The sequence below is a fragment of the Contarinia nasturtii genome, unplaced genomic scaffold (genome assembly GCF_009176525.2).
Source record: "Contarinia nasturtii isolate CC-2019 unplaced genomic scaffold, AAFC_CNas_1.1 Cnas_scaffold_187, whole genome shotgun sequence".
NCBI lineage: Eukaryota > Metazoa > Arthropoda > Insecta > Diptera > Cecidomyiidae > Contarinia > Contarinia nasturtii.
Window position 1 is genome coordinate 6,275,962 of NW_022197544.1, and position 16,536 is coordinate 6,292,497.

Here is a 16,536-nt window from a genome sequence, read left to right on the forward strand (position 1 = left end):
CACTATAAGTACCATTTTAAAAAAAAATATGGAGCAACCTACGTAATGCTTATTTTGACTTGAAGTGATTTGAAAATAAAAAAAACTGTTTAAAGAGAAGAATAGTGAATGATGGAAATTGGTTTTGTACTTGGAAATGTACTTCTTATCATGAATTAATTTATTCTACACTTGGATTTCTTTTTACAAAATAATCTCTATGTCTCTTTATTTTTCACATGAGAAATGACTTAATCGAGCAAAAAATATATATATATTTAATATATTTAATCTAGCGAAAAAGAAACGTTTTTTTTTGGAAATTTGAATGAAAAAAGGAAAAATAATAAAAAGATTAGAAAAATAATTATTAAGAATAATTGGAAAACAGAAAAGCCCAAACTAAAATTTCTTCATGCTTAAAAAATATAGTACATCGTTTGAATTGTGGGTTTTATTCTTCGGTTTTCGTTTTTTTTCTGTTAAAAGAAGATAAGGTATTTGGTGTATGTATGAATTTTGTTGTTGTTGTTGAACCGTCATGTGTCAGCTCAGAATGAAATTGGTAAAAGGCGGTATTACAAAATAATACAAAAATAAAATCGCAAAACAAAACACTTTCTCTCTTTCTTTCGGTCTCTCTAACATTTATGATTCGCCTTTCAGTCGCTTCGTAAATTCTTCTTGTTGCTTTTCCTTCCATTCGTTTTTGGGTTTGTTTCGTTTGAGGTTACCGTCCCAACTGAGATCGACTAGGCCACCCTGTTCGGCAATCACACTTTTTACTCGATTCGCAAATACAATGGCCGATTCATTTTCCTGTTGATACATCGGCGGTAAATACCATACATCGCATACGATTGCCCACGATGTCATCATTAAAAACAAATACTGCATCATTGAATATTTTGAACTATTCCAAAATGGATCGCCAAATCGTGGATCATACCTAAAAAAACAACAACAACAAAATTAAGTAAAATGAAAATCCAAAATGGTCCAGCGATATTTCTGTATGTGTTAAAACCAAATTCGTTGTGGTGCAGCCACAAGTGCATTATCCGCCTTTATACATGCTACACATATGCTGACGATTCGATAACTATATGAAAATGTTTTTTTTAAAAATACGTTAGCTCTCCTTTGGTGACAAGAGAGAAATGTTGTCCAATCGCAAGCATATATGTATTCCAGCATAATGACGAGAAAATGAAAAAAAAAACACGAGCAATGCCATCGCCTTACTTGATAGCAACCGGATAAATTACACCACCGACTTCAAAACTGCCCTTTTTAAATTGCATCACTGATGTATTGTTGATACATGTACCTTCCGGAAATATTAAAATCGGTGGGTTGTTCGGATCCGAAACGTGTTGACGCAATCTTTGTGCAACGGCCATTCGGTCTTTCGATTCAGCACGTTCAAACCAAATGTGCGGTGATGCACGTGCCAATGCACGTTGCAACAGGCCCAAGAACCCACCATGCCGTTGACCAATCTACATTGGCATTCGGGATTTTTATAAAACAAAACAAAAACACAAAGAAAAAAGAGACAAAAAATAAGAGACAAAAAAAAACGATTAGTAATTAAACTTAAAATAAACTTATAACTATGGACGGCACAATTAACCAGAAAGTGAGATTGATTGAAATGTTTGGGGGATGTGAATATAATTTTTTTTTCTTTTTTTTCCTGACTGAATCTGAGATATAAAGCCATGCTTTATGAAAACTATAACTAATACCGTTTTTTGTAAATAAAAACCAAAAAAAAAATCAAATTAAACTAATTTTGAACCAAAACATACCGGATGAAACGAAAACACATCTCACATTCATTTTACTTACCAATGAATAGCAATTGTCGCACATTAAAACGAGCACATCGATTGGACTTGTGTGATTTGCCACGCAAATGCCAGTTTTACCTGGTCTATTTTGAATATCATGATAATTGATGACAGCCGACAAAGCACTGGACAGAAACACAAAGCAATGTATCAACACGTTATGGACCATTTTTCGTTTGGTGACACCCTCTGGTAAAAATCCCACAGCTGCTGTGCATATTGTTAACCAAAGAACCTGCCCATGACACACCAATGTACAATGTACAAGCAAATACATATAGAGATATTTATGCAGAGAGATAATGTGTTCGATATGAAGTTTTGCTGTTTGTTTTTATTTACTTGAACAACAACGAGAAAAAAAATGAATTGAAATGAGAACGAAAGTTTGTATCGAAATGTGTATGCAATTTTTCCGCCATGCCGTACCCAGTACATAAACACACATGAAAAAAGAAAATGTTTTGAAATGTAAAAGCCGCACAGAGAGGAATCTATTACGTTTTATTACTACATTTTTGAAAAACGTCAAAACACAACTACTATTGTGCTTTTTCCCACTCATTTTTTAAATTCAATTGTCAATGTTTATGCTGCGTACATGTATAGAAGGATCTTTTATACAGTGAGAAAAAACATGACAGTGGTTGTGTTTTGACGTTTTTCAAAAATGTTGTAGTAAATCTTAATGTTTTTCTCTCTGTGCGAAATTTAATCTTTTTTGTCCCCCAATCAACGAAATAGAATGTGTAAATGTTGAAGCTTTTTTGGTTGTTTGATTTTCTTCTCACCAAGGAAAAGGTGCAATCGGCACCTAAAATTGCAACATCCATCGGTGATGTGTGGTTTGCCACACAGAATCCTTTGTTACGCGGACGATATTGCGGATTGTGGAAAGTGACAACGGCTGACAACGGTCGACACATCAAACGAAATGCCACTTTAAACATTTTATCGTTTACGAACATTCGAAGTCTTGGATTCGGTATAGTTCCAATCAATTTAAACACTATTATTGCCACATTTACCTATACAAATTTAGTTTTAATTCTCATTCAATTCAATTTTGATTTAAGAAAAAAGTTGACGCGATTGTCTTCTTTTTTTGTTTCACTCTTACGCTGCAATATATGCATTTTTTTTCCAATTCTCCATGGTTCAACTTACCCCAACGAAGCAGATGATCACTCGAAATGGCATTAAAATGAAATAACGTATAAAAAATCCAATAAACCAAATGGTACTAAGGCGCCACGATATGAATTCATGATATCGATTGGTTCGAGTCAATAAATTCCAATTCTTTAGCTCTTCAGCTTCAAATCGAGAGGTCACCTCATCTTCGATTATCGCCTCAACGCCATTTCTGATGTAATCCAGACATGTGGCTAGGTGGAAATCCACGGGATGATCAGTCTGAACAAAGACGGAAAATGATTAGTGGTAACAAAGATAAAATCGAATTAATTCACTCACTTCTGTGTCACTATTTTCATTATCACTGCCTTTGGGTGTTCGAATAAAAGTAAATCCATCGGTGCTTTGTACACCGTCTGGCACTAAAATCATCGCATCATCGCGACTTATCACCATGTTACCTAAGGGGAGAATCACAAAAGAAAACAATAAAATTTAAAATAATCGATAAGTAATCGGAAAATAATCGAAAATAATCAATAATAATTAATAAGTAATTTTTAAAGTGATTTGCCCCTTAATGTTACCATTTGAATTGTGTTTCTTATGTTTTCGTTTGACTGGCTTCTCTGATGGCAAAAAGGGTCTCTTAAATTCTCCATCACACTGTTCATTTGTATTTGGTTCGGATGATTGATCTTTTGTGCTATCAACTACATCTGACTGATCATCTTGTGCGCCACTTGTATTTCGTTCATCTTCTGATTCCAGTCGATTTAATTGTGGTGGATTTGTTTGCTTTCGCTTTTGCTCGATTTTTTGACGTCCATACTGAAATTTAAACGAAAAACAAATCGATTTTTGTAGAAAAAGAAAATAGTAATTCCCCTAACTGTGTATGTGTATGAAAAACAAAATAAAGCAACAAAACCAATTTCAGGTTTACTAATTACAGTTTTCCATATGCAAATAGTTAAAATGCACGTAACAAGTGAAATTGTCACTTTCATTGAATCCATTTTCGCTTGACATTCATGTGCGCATTTTGCTTGCTTTTAGTTTCAATAAATTTAAATACATGGAATGCCTTATCGCATGCGTTTTTTTAAAAAAATTGAGTGGTTTCCCTTGGAAATGGCAAATCAGTATTCTTTTGTTTCTCTCTCTCTCTCTCTTATCAGTACTTAATTCGATTAAGCTATGTTATTTAACATTTCTATCACATGAATCGATTACATGTATTTGGCTATCAAATTCAGTTAATAAATTGATAAAAAATAAAAACCATTTACTATTTAAAGTTCCACCTAAAATCGTTAGTCCTTGAAATTTTACGATCTTGAATTTAAATCGATTACGAATCAAGTTTTTGAGTTGATCATTTAAAAATAAATGATATACAATTTAACATACTATTACTAAGATTATAGGTACACTTGCAAAGCAATTCAATTGTCTATTTTGCATAGGAAAATTTGTTCATTCATCGAAAAAAAAAATAAGAAAGATGCCGCCGCACATTTTGAAAACAAAAATCAAGTGTTACTTGTTAAAACAAATATAAAGATTCAACGATATAGTGACATGTCACATTTCGATGTTTTTCTTTTTTAAATTCCAATGACAAAAGACAAAAAATAAAATTGTCAATTCACTTTGATGATAGAGAAAAACTTTAAGGCATTTATTATGAAAATGACTTGGTAATAATGGCTTATCATTTGAATAGATAAAATAAATGCCATTGATGCGGTTTGACTTCAAAAAAAGAACAAACAAGACCGATCCAAAATTGGTTCTATTTCATGGAATGTTCAGTCGTTTCTAAATTGATGTGTGGATACGATCAACACACAACGAAAAATAAACACACAAATGATGAAGTAACAATTCGCTTGACAAATTAAAAAACATTCAAAAAGCGCGTACAAAACATGTCAAAAAACACAACAACAACAAAGTAATATTCGGGTCGTTGATTAAATAGTGTGAAACAACTTTATGGGCAAAGTCAAAGTCAAGACCTTTTTCTTAATTATTGATGATCTCATTCACTCTTGTCAATGAACATTGATTTTGCTCATAAATGCACGCATTTTGTGTATTGAAGTTTTCAGTGTTTTTTTTTCCTGTAAAAAATTGAGCCGTTCTTTTGATTTGAATGCGAAATATATACATACCTCGAATATTTTAAGTAAAACATTAATATAAGCTCGACGAACGCCCAACGATATACCGATTGATGCAAAAAATACGATGCTTAATAGTCCAATCAGTACCGGAACATTAAACACAGCTGATAGAATTGCAAAGAATACCATCATCCAATGCTGCCTACTCCACTTCGGCAGCGAATAATGACATATACAAAAAAACCAAGAAGAAATCTTTTTTTGTATTTATTGTTGACGTAATTACGTCGTGATTGCCACTGTCTCTCCCTCCTTACTCGTTCTTTGTTGTATGTAGCGCTAAATTGGTGATATCTTTACATTAGATCGAATCGTGGCCAATATGTTGATTACAATCGAAATCAATTTCCAAGATAAAAGAGAAAAAGAAAAACATTTTTTTTATGATGACATTTAACAAGATTTTTGTACTTCGGAAGAAATTACATAAAACAGATGATAGTCAAAACTAGTTTACTATAAGCGCAAAATGTTTCCTTTTTTCTTACGATTCATCATCGTTCTCAACATTTTTTTTGCATCCGATTGCAAAACTTTTGCTGTATGCAAACACGAACACTGACCTATATCTATACGTGTGTGTGTGTATAATAGAAATTTGTTGATTGACGAAACAACCGCTCCGCAGTTAACTATGCGGATGTAAATCTCGTGATTTATTATCGAAATAAAATTGAATTCAAATGATTTTCACATTGTTGCAGCGGTGTGCTCATATTGGAATGCATATGAATATTCGTTAATACACGCGGATCAAACTCATCATATTTACATATGAAAAGTGAAATCGCATTTTTCATTTTCGGTTTGTTTAGTCCAATCGTTTTTTTTTTTTTTTTTCGTTTCTTCTTCTTTATTGGTATGTTGTTTCTAAGACGAATTTGAGGCGAAATTTGTATTATATGTCCATGTATGTACAATTGAGACGACTGAAGTTGTCAACCGTGAAACAATATGACCTTAGATCTAATGTTGATATTTCGTTCGATTAAATTACTTGCTTTATCTAAGTACTCACATTTTTCTGTTCAGATATGTGTTTTTTTTGTTGTTGGTATTTTCGGTTTTCTTTTCCGAGTGTGTATTTTCGACGTTTTATTATATTTCTTTTGTAATATTGTTGTTTTTTTACTTATTTGTTGTTGTAGCACAAAATATTGAGTATGTGTAGCTGCTTTTTCTTTGGATTTTTCGAATTAATTTCACGCACACATAATCTGTACAATTAGATTTGAGTCGGCAATTGTAATAAATTCACCAAATCATCACTCATTTCATTTAACTCATAGAACATGTTTGCTCTTTTTCATTTGACTTCAAAATAAATGCACATGTAAATCAATAATTTGATGTGGTTCTCCATCTACATCGAACAGAATACCCATGTAGAATTTGTTGTTGTTGCTCTTCCGATTTTTCTCTTCTTTTTTTTGTGATTGTTTTTCCTTCACTTTCTGTACATATATATTTATTTTGTATATATAGAAATAGCAACAGTGTATAATATCGTTTGATGTTGGCTGAGGTTGTTTGATTGGTGAAAGATTTCGTTACTGACTTCGTTGAAAGTGCGTTTAATATTACTCACTTTACCGATACATACAGCAAACACACACATTTCATCAGCATACGTAATTTGAACGATTCGCAAACAATCAACAAATTGAAATCAAAATTGTTCGAGCGAGATAGAGTAATAGCGAATAAAAAATCTTTTAGCTGAAATGATTCTCCTTCAAAACTGATCTCGCGAAACCGTTTACTACGCGTTACCAACGTCAGAAAGAGAACGCACGCTATTTAGCGCCAACGTCTCTATTGTCCAAGTATTTGTGTAAATGTTTGCATGTGTTGGTTTCGTACACGGCAACTGTCATTGAGTGATAGCTCATTTATACGAACAATGAAATTAATTCTTATTGTTTACAATGAAGTTTCTTTTGAGAAAAATTGCACCATTTCATCACATTCTATTCACAATCAATGTTTCTATTTAAGAAAAATATTAAATGAATAAAAATGCGTCTTAACTTCGTTTCGTGTAAATCACGCGGGAGTTGTTCATACAAAAAAAAATACCATGCACAACAGCAGATGATTGTGAACGAAAATGTATGGCAATGTGTGACAGCGGCTGTCACATATCACACACGAATAAACACATTTCAATCAAATACACGTGCAACACTCATTTTAAATTAATTTCATGGATCGTACTGTGAAATTGTTGATGAATTAAAAGAAACGAATGTTTAATCGAATCCATATAGAAGTGAAATTCACATCAAAAGGAAAGAAAAATGTCTGACAACGAAGTGGATCAATATGAAAGTGATGGTGGCGAAGAATATAATCCAAAAGCGCACAAGAAATTGTTGGCCGGTGTTACATCGCTGCAAAAATGTCAATTTATTCGAAAAACAACAAGAGATGAACCAGCATTGAACAGAAATGAATTTGGCCTAGTGAAACCGACCACAGACAGTGATGCACCTGCCGCGAAAAAAGGCAAAGTTGATATAAATGATTTAGTAAATATATTGGACAAAACCAATAAACATTTGCAATTGGGAAAAGTTCTCAAGAAGACGGCTGATAAGAAAAAAGTGCTTCCAGTTCCGTTAGAAAAGCCAGCCGCTGAAAAACTTCAACGTGCCATCAACTATGAAAAAGCAAGGGAAAAACTTGAGAAATGGGATGCGGTGGTGGCAAAACAACGATCGGCCGATCATTTGGTAAATGTTTGGTTTTTAAATGAAGAATTTACTTTTTCTTGTATTTTTTTATTCAAATTCCATTCTTGCGTTTTTCAGTCCTTCCCATTGCATCAAGAAGCATCCGATCTTAAATTCAAAGATGAAGTACAAGTACCATCGAAATTTCGCATTAAATCCGAAATGATGTTGGAGATGGAGAAAAATGAACCGCAAATTTTCCATGTTGCCAAACCGGAAGAAGAGCAAGAGGATGAGCCAAAATTATCGCGCGAAGAATTAATTGAACGGTCACGTGAATTGCGTCAACTACGGATGAAAGAATCACAGCGGAGTATAAAGGCCCATCATCAGAATAAAATCAAGAGTAAACAATTATTTAATTATTTTCATTATCGTTATTCACGCGCGTACATTAATTGTAATGTGTATTATGATATTTCTCAATGATGATGATGGAAACAGAGTAAATATGAGAGAAAGAGTGTTTGCCTGGATGAGTGAGTTAGTGATGATTGAGAACCATTAGAATGTAAAAAGAAATTGCTGAAAAAAATGAGATTTGGTAGTAGAACAACACAAGAAATCACCATTGTTCACACAATAGCATTGCATCGGAGCAACGTCGCATTGATCAACTAGCTCAACTACCAAATCTCAAATGCAAGCAATTTTGTTGCAAATGTGTGGCCATTGCTTTCTTAAACTATCTATAAATTCCATTATTTCGATTATTTGTATTGATTATTTCATTTCATTTGTGATTCTCCCGCCACCCCAGGTAAAAAATATCATCGAATTTTGAAAAAGGAGAAAATGAGGCAACAAATCAAAGAGTTTGAATTGCTGCAAAAGACCGATCCAGAGGCGGCACTTCGTAAAATTGAACAGCTTGATCGTAGTCGAATTGAAGAGCGTGGTTTACTTCGGCACCGTAATACAGGCAGTTGGGCGCAAAACTTGCAGGTCCGTGCAAAATATGATAAAGATGCACGAAAAGATTTAGCCGAACAAATTGCCATCAGTCGTGAATTGACGGCCAAGAAAAATGTTGAAGAATCAGATGATGATGATGATAATGAATTGGCTAATGATATTGCGGGCGATGATGATCCATTCAATCCATGGTTGAAAGTAGGCAAATCAAATGGCAATGACAATGGTGAAGTTGACGAATTTGTAAGTGGCTATCGAAAATATTGGCAAGAACGCAACGCAAAAGAGAAAGAATTAGATGATTATAAAGCATTAGAACCAGTAGAACGAGATGAAAATGAAAATGACAGTGCCGATAAATCGGAAAATTCAGAAGAGAATTCCGATTGGTTAATAAGTCCAATTTCAACGAAAAATTTAAAAAGTTCGAAGATTAGAAAAACAACAACATTAAAAGGTAAAAAATCGAAAGTGAATCGCGGTTGGTTTGAAGAAGATATTTCCAATATGCCAGAAACTATATCAAAGAAGAAGACGAAGAAACTAGGCAAATTAAGTAAACGTGAAAAATCTGTAAAATGTGGAACGAAAACAGAACCAATAGCTGATAATATAGACGATTTATTCGATGATGCAGAGGATGTGATGAGAGAAAAGGGAAAAAAGAAATATGAAAAATTAAAATTTGAATTAGAATCGAAACGAAATAAGAAGAAATCAGCTGCATCGAGCGATGACGATGATGCAGAGAATGAGAGTGAACGAATCGATTTGAGTTTTAAAAAGCAAAATCAACGGGCAAACGAAGACGAAGAGTTGAACGGCGACGAAAACGGTGGTGGTGGCGACGATTTATTATCGAAACGTATCACGAATGCACTCAATTCAATTAAGTCAAATGCAAATGGAAATTATGAAACAGAGAACATAAATCCAAATGATATCGCCAAAGTGAAAACACAGCATTTATCCACCGCATTGCCGGATACGATATACACTGTCGACGATGATGGTTTCAATGAATATGACGATGACTATCATTTTGACGAAGAGAAAAAGATGACCATTGCCGAGGCATTCGAGGATGATGACATCGTTGCGGAATTTAAACGCGAAAAAGATGAAGAGGCGAAAAAGAATGAGCCACAAGAAATCGATTTGTCAGTGCCCGGATGGGGATCATGGGGTGGCAGTGGCATTGACCCATCCAAAAAGAAAACAAAGCGAAAAATGATTTTACGTAAGTTTCGTTTTTTTAGTATTGATTTTTCCCATCTTTTTTTCACTGAAAAAAAATATAATTCGTTTTTTATTTGATTTAATTATGATAGGTTTTCCAGCGCCAGAAAAACGCCGTGTTGACAATCAAGGCAATGTAGTCATCATTGAAAATCGTGATGAAAAATTGCAAAAGCATTTGGTATCCACTTTACCATTCCCATTCACAAGTGTCGATGACTACGAGAAATCGATTCGTGTTCCAATCGGCAAAGACTTTATACCAGCCACCGCAAGCAAAGTGCTCACCAAACCGGCGGTCACCACAAAGGCTGGCACAATCATCGAACCAATGAACGAAAATATGCTGGTAAACAAACAGAAAAAACGACCTACAAAAACCGATCGACGAATCGCTAAAATTGTATCCTAGTTGCATTCGGAATGCATCTAAACATGTTTTTTAAAAATCACACAATAAACAAATATATTTTCGAATTGATTTTGTTTGATTTTTTCTTGTTCTTTTTTTTTTTGCTGAATTGATGGTGTTTGAAATGGTATTTTGATGTATTTTATTTTGCACCAATACCAAACATCCATATCGAAAAATTGCAACTCCACGAATAGACTAAAAAAAATGTTATGAAAAAATCGTGAAAAAATGTTGTTGTTTTTTGTCAAGCAAATGATAATGTCTGAGGGGATGAAAGAATGCTACAAATTTAATGGAAGGGGAAACATTCACGCTTTAAAACCCCCTCAAACCATGTGATTTCCATAAGCACCATCGTGCAATATGAGTACGTTAGTTTTGTTACCAGTTATTGTTGAACGCATGGTATGCGCATGACCGCAATTATAACACAGATGAGCTTTGTCATTGTTATCGGTGTGAAAGAAAGAGCTAAAAGCGGTGGCTTTGTGTGTAAGCGACATTGTCCAGGACTATTTATTGCATAAACGTCACCCATTTTCAGTAGTATCTCTAATGCTTTCTACGTATTGATCAATACTCATTTCCCAAATGTCTCGAATGCTAAACCGTAAGCTATGTTCACCACACTCACAACCAATCCTAAACTAATACAATCACACAAACATATACATACACACCAATCGCATTTTGAACACTAGGAATATTTATTTGACTTACTTTACGTGAAAAAAAAGCTACAACAAAATCGATTTGTCTCTACTTCAAACGGGGTACGAAATTTTCTGTGGTAAGTTTGAACATTTAATTCTTTGGAAAACTAAATAATTATTGTTTTCAATTAAATTTTGATCAAAAATAAATTCAACGAAAGTGAAACATTTGAGAATTATCTAAATTGAGTGAAATCACAATAATTTAATGAGAATTTGATTATGATAAAAAAAAAATGTCGTAACAAATGAAGCGAATGCATATCGAATAGTAGGAAAATCAATTCAGTTATCTAACGATGAATAGCCATCAAGATGTGATAAGTCTGATGGTATTGTAAACGAACCGAAAGAAATATCTACGAAAATGAAAAATAAAGAAAACCACAGACAAAATTAGAATATTTAAAAAAAATATGTCGAGATTTTGTGAATCTTAACAATGAGACATTTACATAAATCAAGATATTCACATTGAAATGCAAACATTCTCGTTATTTCATAGTTTCTATATAAACAAATCGTAAAATATTACTTGCGCTATTTTGAAACAGTTATGTTTAACAGTGTAATTTCAAATCAATCCTCAATTTTCTATGCGATTACCATTTATACCTGCCTTATGCATTGATTTTGTGACATTAAATAATAATAACATCCGGAGCGAACCATTATCAAAATTATAATTAGAAACAACGTGAGCTGAATGAACGGAGTGTAATGAATGTAATAGACCAAGCGTTTTCTTTGTTCAGCTTTCGATTTTTGGTAGCTTTGAAATTGTCGCAAAAAATGTGAGCGAACCCTTCTACGAAGAGGGCTACTTGACGTTGATATCAAAGTAAAATGTTGTAACTGAATGGGTCAAGTGGATATTTATGGTTTTTTTTATTGTGTTGTTTGCAGGTGCAGTTGTAACGGTGAAAAAAAAATTCAGTGAGTCAAAAATCAAAAGCAATAAGCTTACGGGGATAGTTTGAAACGACAGAGAAAAGTAAAGAAAGAGACACAAACAGATATATCAAAGAGAGAGAGAGAGAGAGAGAGAGATTTTGTCGTGCAATCTTTTTTTGGCATTTAAGTTTTTTTACGGAGAGAGAGTGTTTATGCAAAAATGCAGCAATTTGAAAATAACGAATACGATGGGTACGAATACGATCCAAAGCAAAGAGCGCCTCCACAGAAGTTTCAAGTTCGGCCTCGTGTTGATCCCGAAGCTGAGGGTGAAGTCGATCCAGAATTGTAAGTAATTTTTTACAAAATGTGCAAATATGAAAATATCGTCGATAGTATAGAATCGAATAAATCAATTTGTTGGCATTCGTTTTTTCTGTTGTGCCGTGTATTATGAACTGTTAGGTACCCGCAAGCAAAGGAGTCAACTCATAAGATTCGTGGACGATCTGATATTATTGAAATGATTTTCGGTACCGTTGATCAAGAGCTGCTATTTGTGAAAACATTTTATTTCTTCTTTTATTCGGCATTCGGTTCTCTGTTTCCATTGATGGGAGTTTACTTCAAGCAAATGGGTATGAATCCGTTGCAAGGTGGTTTCTTGATTGGATGTCGTCCGTTTGTTGAATTTTTATCGGCGCCATTCTGGGGCTCATATGCGGATCGGTAAGTAATTCATTTGCGCGCATCTCTTCCACAACTAATATCAAATTTCATTTGAATAAATCGCTATTGATTTTCAAAAGAAAGAAAAAATACAACAAATTGGTAAACACACTAATGGTGATGTGATTTAATAGTGAATGAAATTGATATGTTAATCTATTTGAAATGTGATATATCTATTTGTGTCTATTACAATGAAAAAAAAAATGTCAGCTGTAAAAAGGGAAAAATGCTGTTGCTTGCCTCGTTGACATCTTGGATTCTATTTACACTACCCATTGGATTTATTCAACCCCCGGCTACGAGTTGTGTTAAAATATACAATTCCACAGAGTTTAGATTATCTGATCCACAAGTGCCATCACCACGTATTCATAAGCGTTCAACAGAAGAACAGTCATCAGACTCATTGAGCGGATTAAATGATGCTTTGACTGCAATTACCAACAATATCAACAACAACCAAAATGATACACTAAAACGAACACGAAGAGCTGCGCCTTGGGCTGGTGCTGGCATTTCTCCCATCTCCGTTAACTATGCTACCAATTACAATCCGAAAAAGAACAAAAACTGGGTGTCACCACTGTTCTCTTCCATTGTATACACATACGATGACATCCAAAAGGCTTTCTTCTTGCTATTTTTATTGATTGTAATCGGTGAATTCTTCAGTGCACCGGCAATTACATTGGCTGATTCGGCTGTTATTACATTGCTTGGCGAAAATGTCGATAAATACGGTCATCAACGTATGTTTGGCTCGTTGGGCTGGGGTTTGGCGATGTTCTTTGTTGGCATTGCACTCGATCATTCAACAGCATTTCCAAATCATCCATGCGATCCGGAAAAACAAGAGAAAAATTATGCCATTTGTTTTGCCACATTTTCCGTTTTAATGGGAGCTGCACTCTTAACAGCAACACAAATTACATTCAAATATGATGAATCGGGCGATTTGGAAGCGGCTGAAAAGGGACCCGAACAGAAAACATCGTACGAAGATGATGAAATGCAAAATCAACTGGCTGAACAATTGCAATTGCCATCATTGGCAGCTGGACCACGTGGGGGTGGTGTACAAGTGCATCAGGAACCGCCTGCACTCGGTGCTGAAACGAAAATTTTTGCCCAAACCACACGTGAAATTCCCGAATGGATTACAGTCCTTAGCCATTTTAAAGACTTGAAACGTGCCTCTATTTTATTTATTGCTTTTTTCATGGGTTTCGGTATTGGACTTATATTCACATTTCTATTTTGGCATCTACAAGATTATGGCGGTTCACCGACATTGTTCGGCGTTGCGTCTGTTATCAATCACATATCGGAGATTTTTGCCTACTTCTTTAGTTTTCGATTGATCACACAAATCGGACATGTTAAAGTGAGTGTTTTTCCCCTTTTTTTCTCAATTCTAATGCAATTGGATTGATTGTGACGATTCGTTCGATACAGGTATTATGTCTTGGACTGATTGGAAATATTTTACGATTTTTGTACATCTCCTATTTGACAAATCCATGGTATGTTTTGCCATTCGAATTTATGCAAGGAATTACTCATGCTGCTGTTTGGGCTGCTTGTTGTTCATACATTTCACATAATACACCACAACATTTACGTTCATCGGCTCAAGGTGTATTGCAAGGACTTCATCATGGTAAACGACCGTTTTTTTTTTTCAATTCAAATCATTGGCTTTAATCGATTTACTCTTTGGTTCTAGGGCTGGGTCGTGGATGTGGCGCTGTAATTGGAGGTTTCTTCGTTCGTTATATTGGTACAACGGCCACCTTCCGCGGCTATGGTAAGTATTGATACAATTTTATTTATTTCAATCGACGAAAGTGAATTTCTCCAAATTTGTTGCATTTCAGGCATTTTCTGCATATTCGTGTTGTGTGCTTTCATATTCATTAATTTCTATCATAAGGAACATGGTTTCATTACCGATATTCCACAAACTGAAGATCCACACAAGGTAACATTTACAGTTTTCTTTTCAATTTTGCACTGACTCATATAAAATGAACGATTTTCCAAACAAAATGAAATATTGGCTTTACTTTGACATTTGCATTGCGGTCTATTCGTTCGGAATTTAACTATTTACGCTTAATTTTAAAATGCATTGCTCATTAATGCTCACTTTTGACTCGGACTAAATGCGAATACATTGAACATTTTAGGTGGCCGAAGAAACTTCTCACTTGGCACCGCACGGTGTACCATCAAATCCAATACCGCGAGCACTATCAAGTTCACGTTTGAATGATTTGCAAAATCAAAACGGTTCGGAAACATATGGCACATATCAAACAAGTGGCGGTAACCTCGATATTCCCGGCACGAGAAATCCATTCCAAAAGTAAAATCAGCAACAGCAAATAAGAGCAGTGGTTATTTCCTAAAAACACATATTAAAGAAAATTTTGGTTCCATTACACCGAACAAAGGGTTCCTTCAGACACTTTTAGCTATTCAAATGATAAACATCAAACCAACATCAAGAACAAAAAAAAAAGATTATATAAAATCAAACACTGAAACATATGCAAACTACAAAAAAAAAATCAATGAACATAATCATTATTTAATATTCGAGCCAGATAAACCATTTTTAAAATTTTAAATCAACATACACACATACAAAACTAAGAAGATGTAAAATTACATTGTATATCAATAAGCATATGAAGACAAATAGAAACAAGCAAATTAACAATGACATATTTTCCGATAGAATGAAAATGAAGAGAAGAGAAATGAAAAGAGACAAAGCAAGAAATGTGCATCTAGTAAAAATCACTTAGTTAACTGGCACAATTACAATTTAAGCCTAGGATTAAATAGTGGAAAACGTGTGTGAAATGAATTCAAGCAAAAACAAAAACCTCCTCACAATAAGACCTAATTTAAGTGGCAAAGTAGTATGGAACAAATCACTGTAAATGGTGTCAATAATTTGTTCCAAAAAAAGAGATTTATTCTGCCATAGCAGGCTTATCGCCGCACGAACAGAAAAGAAATACGTATTATCAATATCTAAATTTTATTATTTTCAATGTTATTTTCGAAATAACGAATTTTCGAATAAAACAAAAAAACATGTGGATGACAAATCAATCTGCTGCGACACACTTTACAACCACGAAGTTCAATGTAATTGGAGCAACAAACGGGCATAATAGGCCGTATTTATTTTGACTCATTCAAACGTCATTTGAACGATGTTCCATTGATTTTTTGTGGTCGACCATTTTTGGCAGAATATAAATGTGATTTTTTGCATTGAAATGTGCAGATTAAACAGATGATAAGCGTTCATTTTTATATGATTTCATTCAAGATAGTTCAGTTGTGAATAAGTGTGTGTCCATGACTGAAAAAAGATGATTTTTCTATCTTTGCATTAGTCGCATGTACATTTTCATATGTGTACCGAATATGCCATGATTAAAAACAAACAAACTGGGCGGCTCCATTTTCTATAGATATGGAAAAGCATACCTTATGTATGGACATAAAGGACACATTCATTGGTTCTTCCAACGCAAATTATAAGCAAATGAAAAAAAATGTTCAAATCATTTCTCATAAATGACAATTGTTTTTCTTCTCTCATTTCATCTCAGAGCTAAGTGTTAATTTAAAAATGAATGTGGAAAACTAAAAAAAAAAGAAAATGGAATGTAGAAATAGGAAAAAAGACAAGCTATAATGAAAAAT

General features: G+C 34.0%; 3 protein-coding genes across 8 annotated transcripts; 2 read left to right on the forward strand and 1 right to left on the reverse strand.

Moving 5' to 3' along the window:
* Positions 1–323: 323 nt before the first annotated feature.
* On the reverse strand, positions 324–6,932 carry LOC116351991 (glycerol-3-phosphate acyltransferase 3). Of its 6 annotated transcripts, none has more exons than XM_031784158.1 (8): positions 6,183–6,932; positions 5,153–5,458; positions 3,560–3,803; positions 3,312–3,433; positions 3,003–3,251; positions 2,627–2,863; positions 1,225–1,481; positions 324–928 (listed from the first exon to the last, which is right to left on the reverse strand). In XM_031784158.1, the coding sequence occupies exons 2-8, from the start codon at positions 5,294–5,296 to the stop codon at positions 628–630; spliced, it is 1,554 nt and encodes a 517-aa protein (XP_031640018.1). In that variant the 5' UTR covers positions 5,297–5,458; positions 6,183–6,932; the 3' UTR covers positions 324–627. The 6 variants fall into 6 exon arrangements, with proteins under 6 accessions (XP_031640018.1, XP_031640017.1, XP_031640013.1 ...); XM_031784157.1 differs by lacking the exon at positions 2,627–2,863 and adding an exon at positions 1,834–2,070 and having other exon boundaries at positions 5,153–5,443; positions 6,183–6,930; XM_031784153.1 differs by lacking the exon at positions 2,627–2,863 and adding an exon at positions 1,834–2,070 and having other exon boundaries at positions 6,183–6,930.
* A 239-nt stretch (positions 6,933–7,171) lies between these two features.
* Positions 7,172–10,532, forward strand: LOC116351990 (U3 small nucleolar RNA-associated protein 14 homolog A). Its single transcript, XM_031784152.1, has 4 exons — positions 7,172–7,899; positions 7,978–8,245; positions 8,660–10,054; positions 10,146–10,532. The coding sequence occupies exons 1-4, from the start codon at positions 7,465–7,467 to the stop codon at positions 10,463–10,465; spliced, it is 2,418 nt and encodes an 805-aa protein (XP_031640012.1). The 5' UTR covers positions 7,172–7,464; the 3' UTR covers positions 10,466–10,532.
* A 514-nt stretch (positions 10,533–11,046) lies between these two features.
* LOC116352585 (major facilitator superfamily domain-containing protein 6) lies at positions 11,047–15,380 on the forward strand. Its single transcript, XM_031785294.1, has 8 exons — positions 11,047–11,258; positions 12,088–12,423; positions 12,541–12,804; positions 13,018–14,191; positions 14,263–14,467; positions 14,534–14,614; positions 14,685–14,788; positions 14,997–15,380. Exons 2-8 carry the CDS (start codon positions 12,296–12,298, stop codon positions 15,177–15,179), a joined length of 2,139 nt encoding a protein of 712 aa, XP_031641154.1. The 5' UTR covers positions 11,047–11,258; positions 12,088–12,295; the 3' UTR covers positions 15,180–15,380.
* The last annotated feature ends 1,156 nt before the right edge of the window (positions 15,381–16,536 follow it).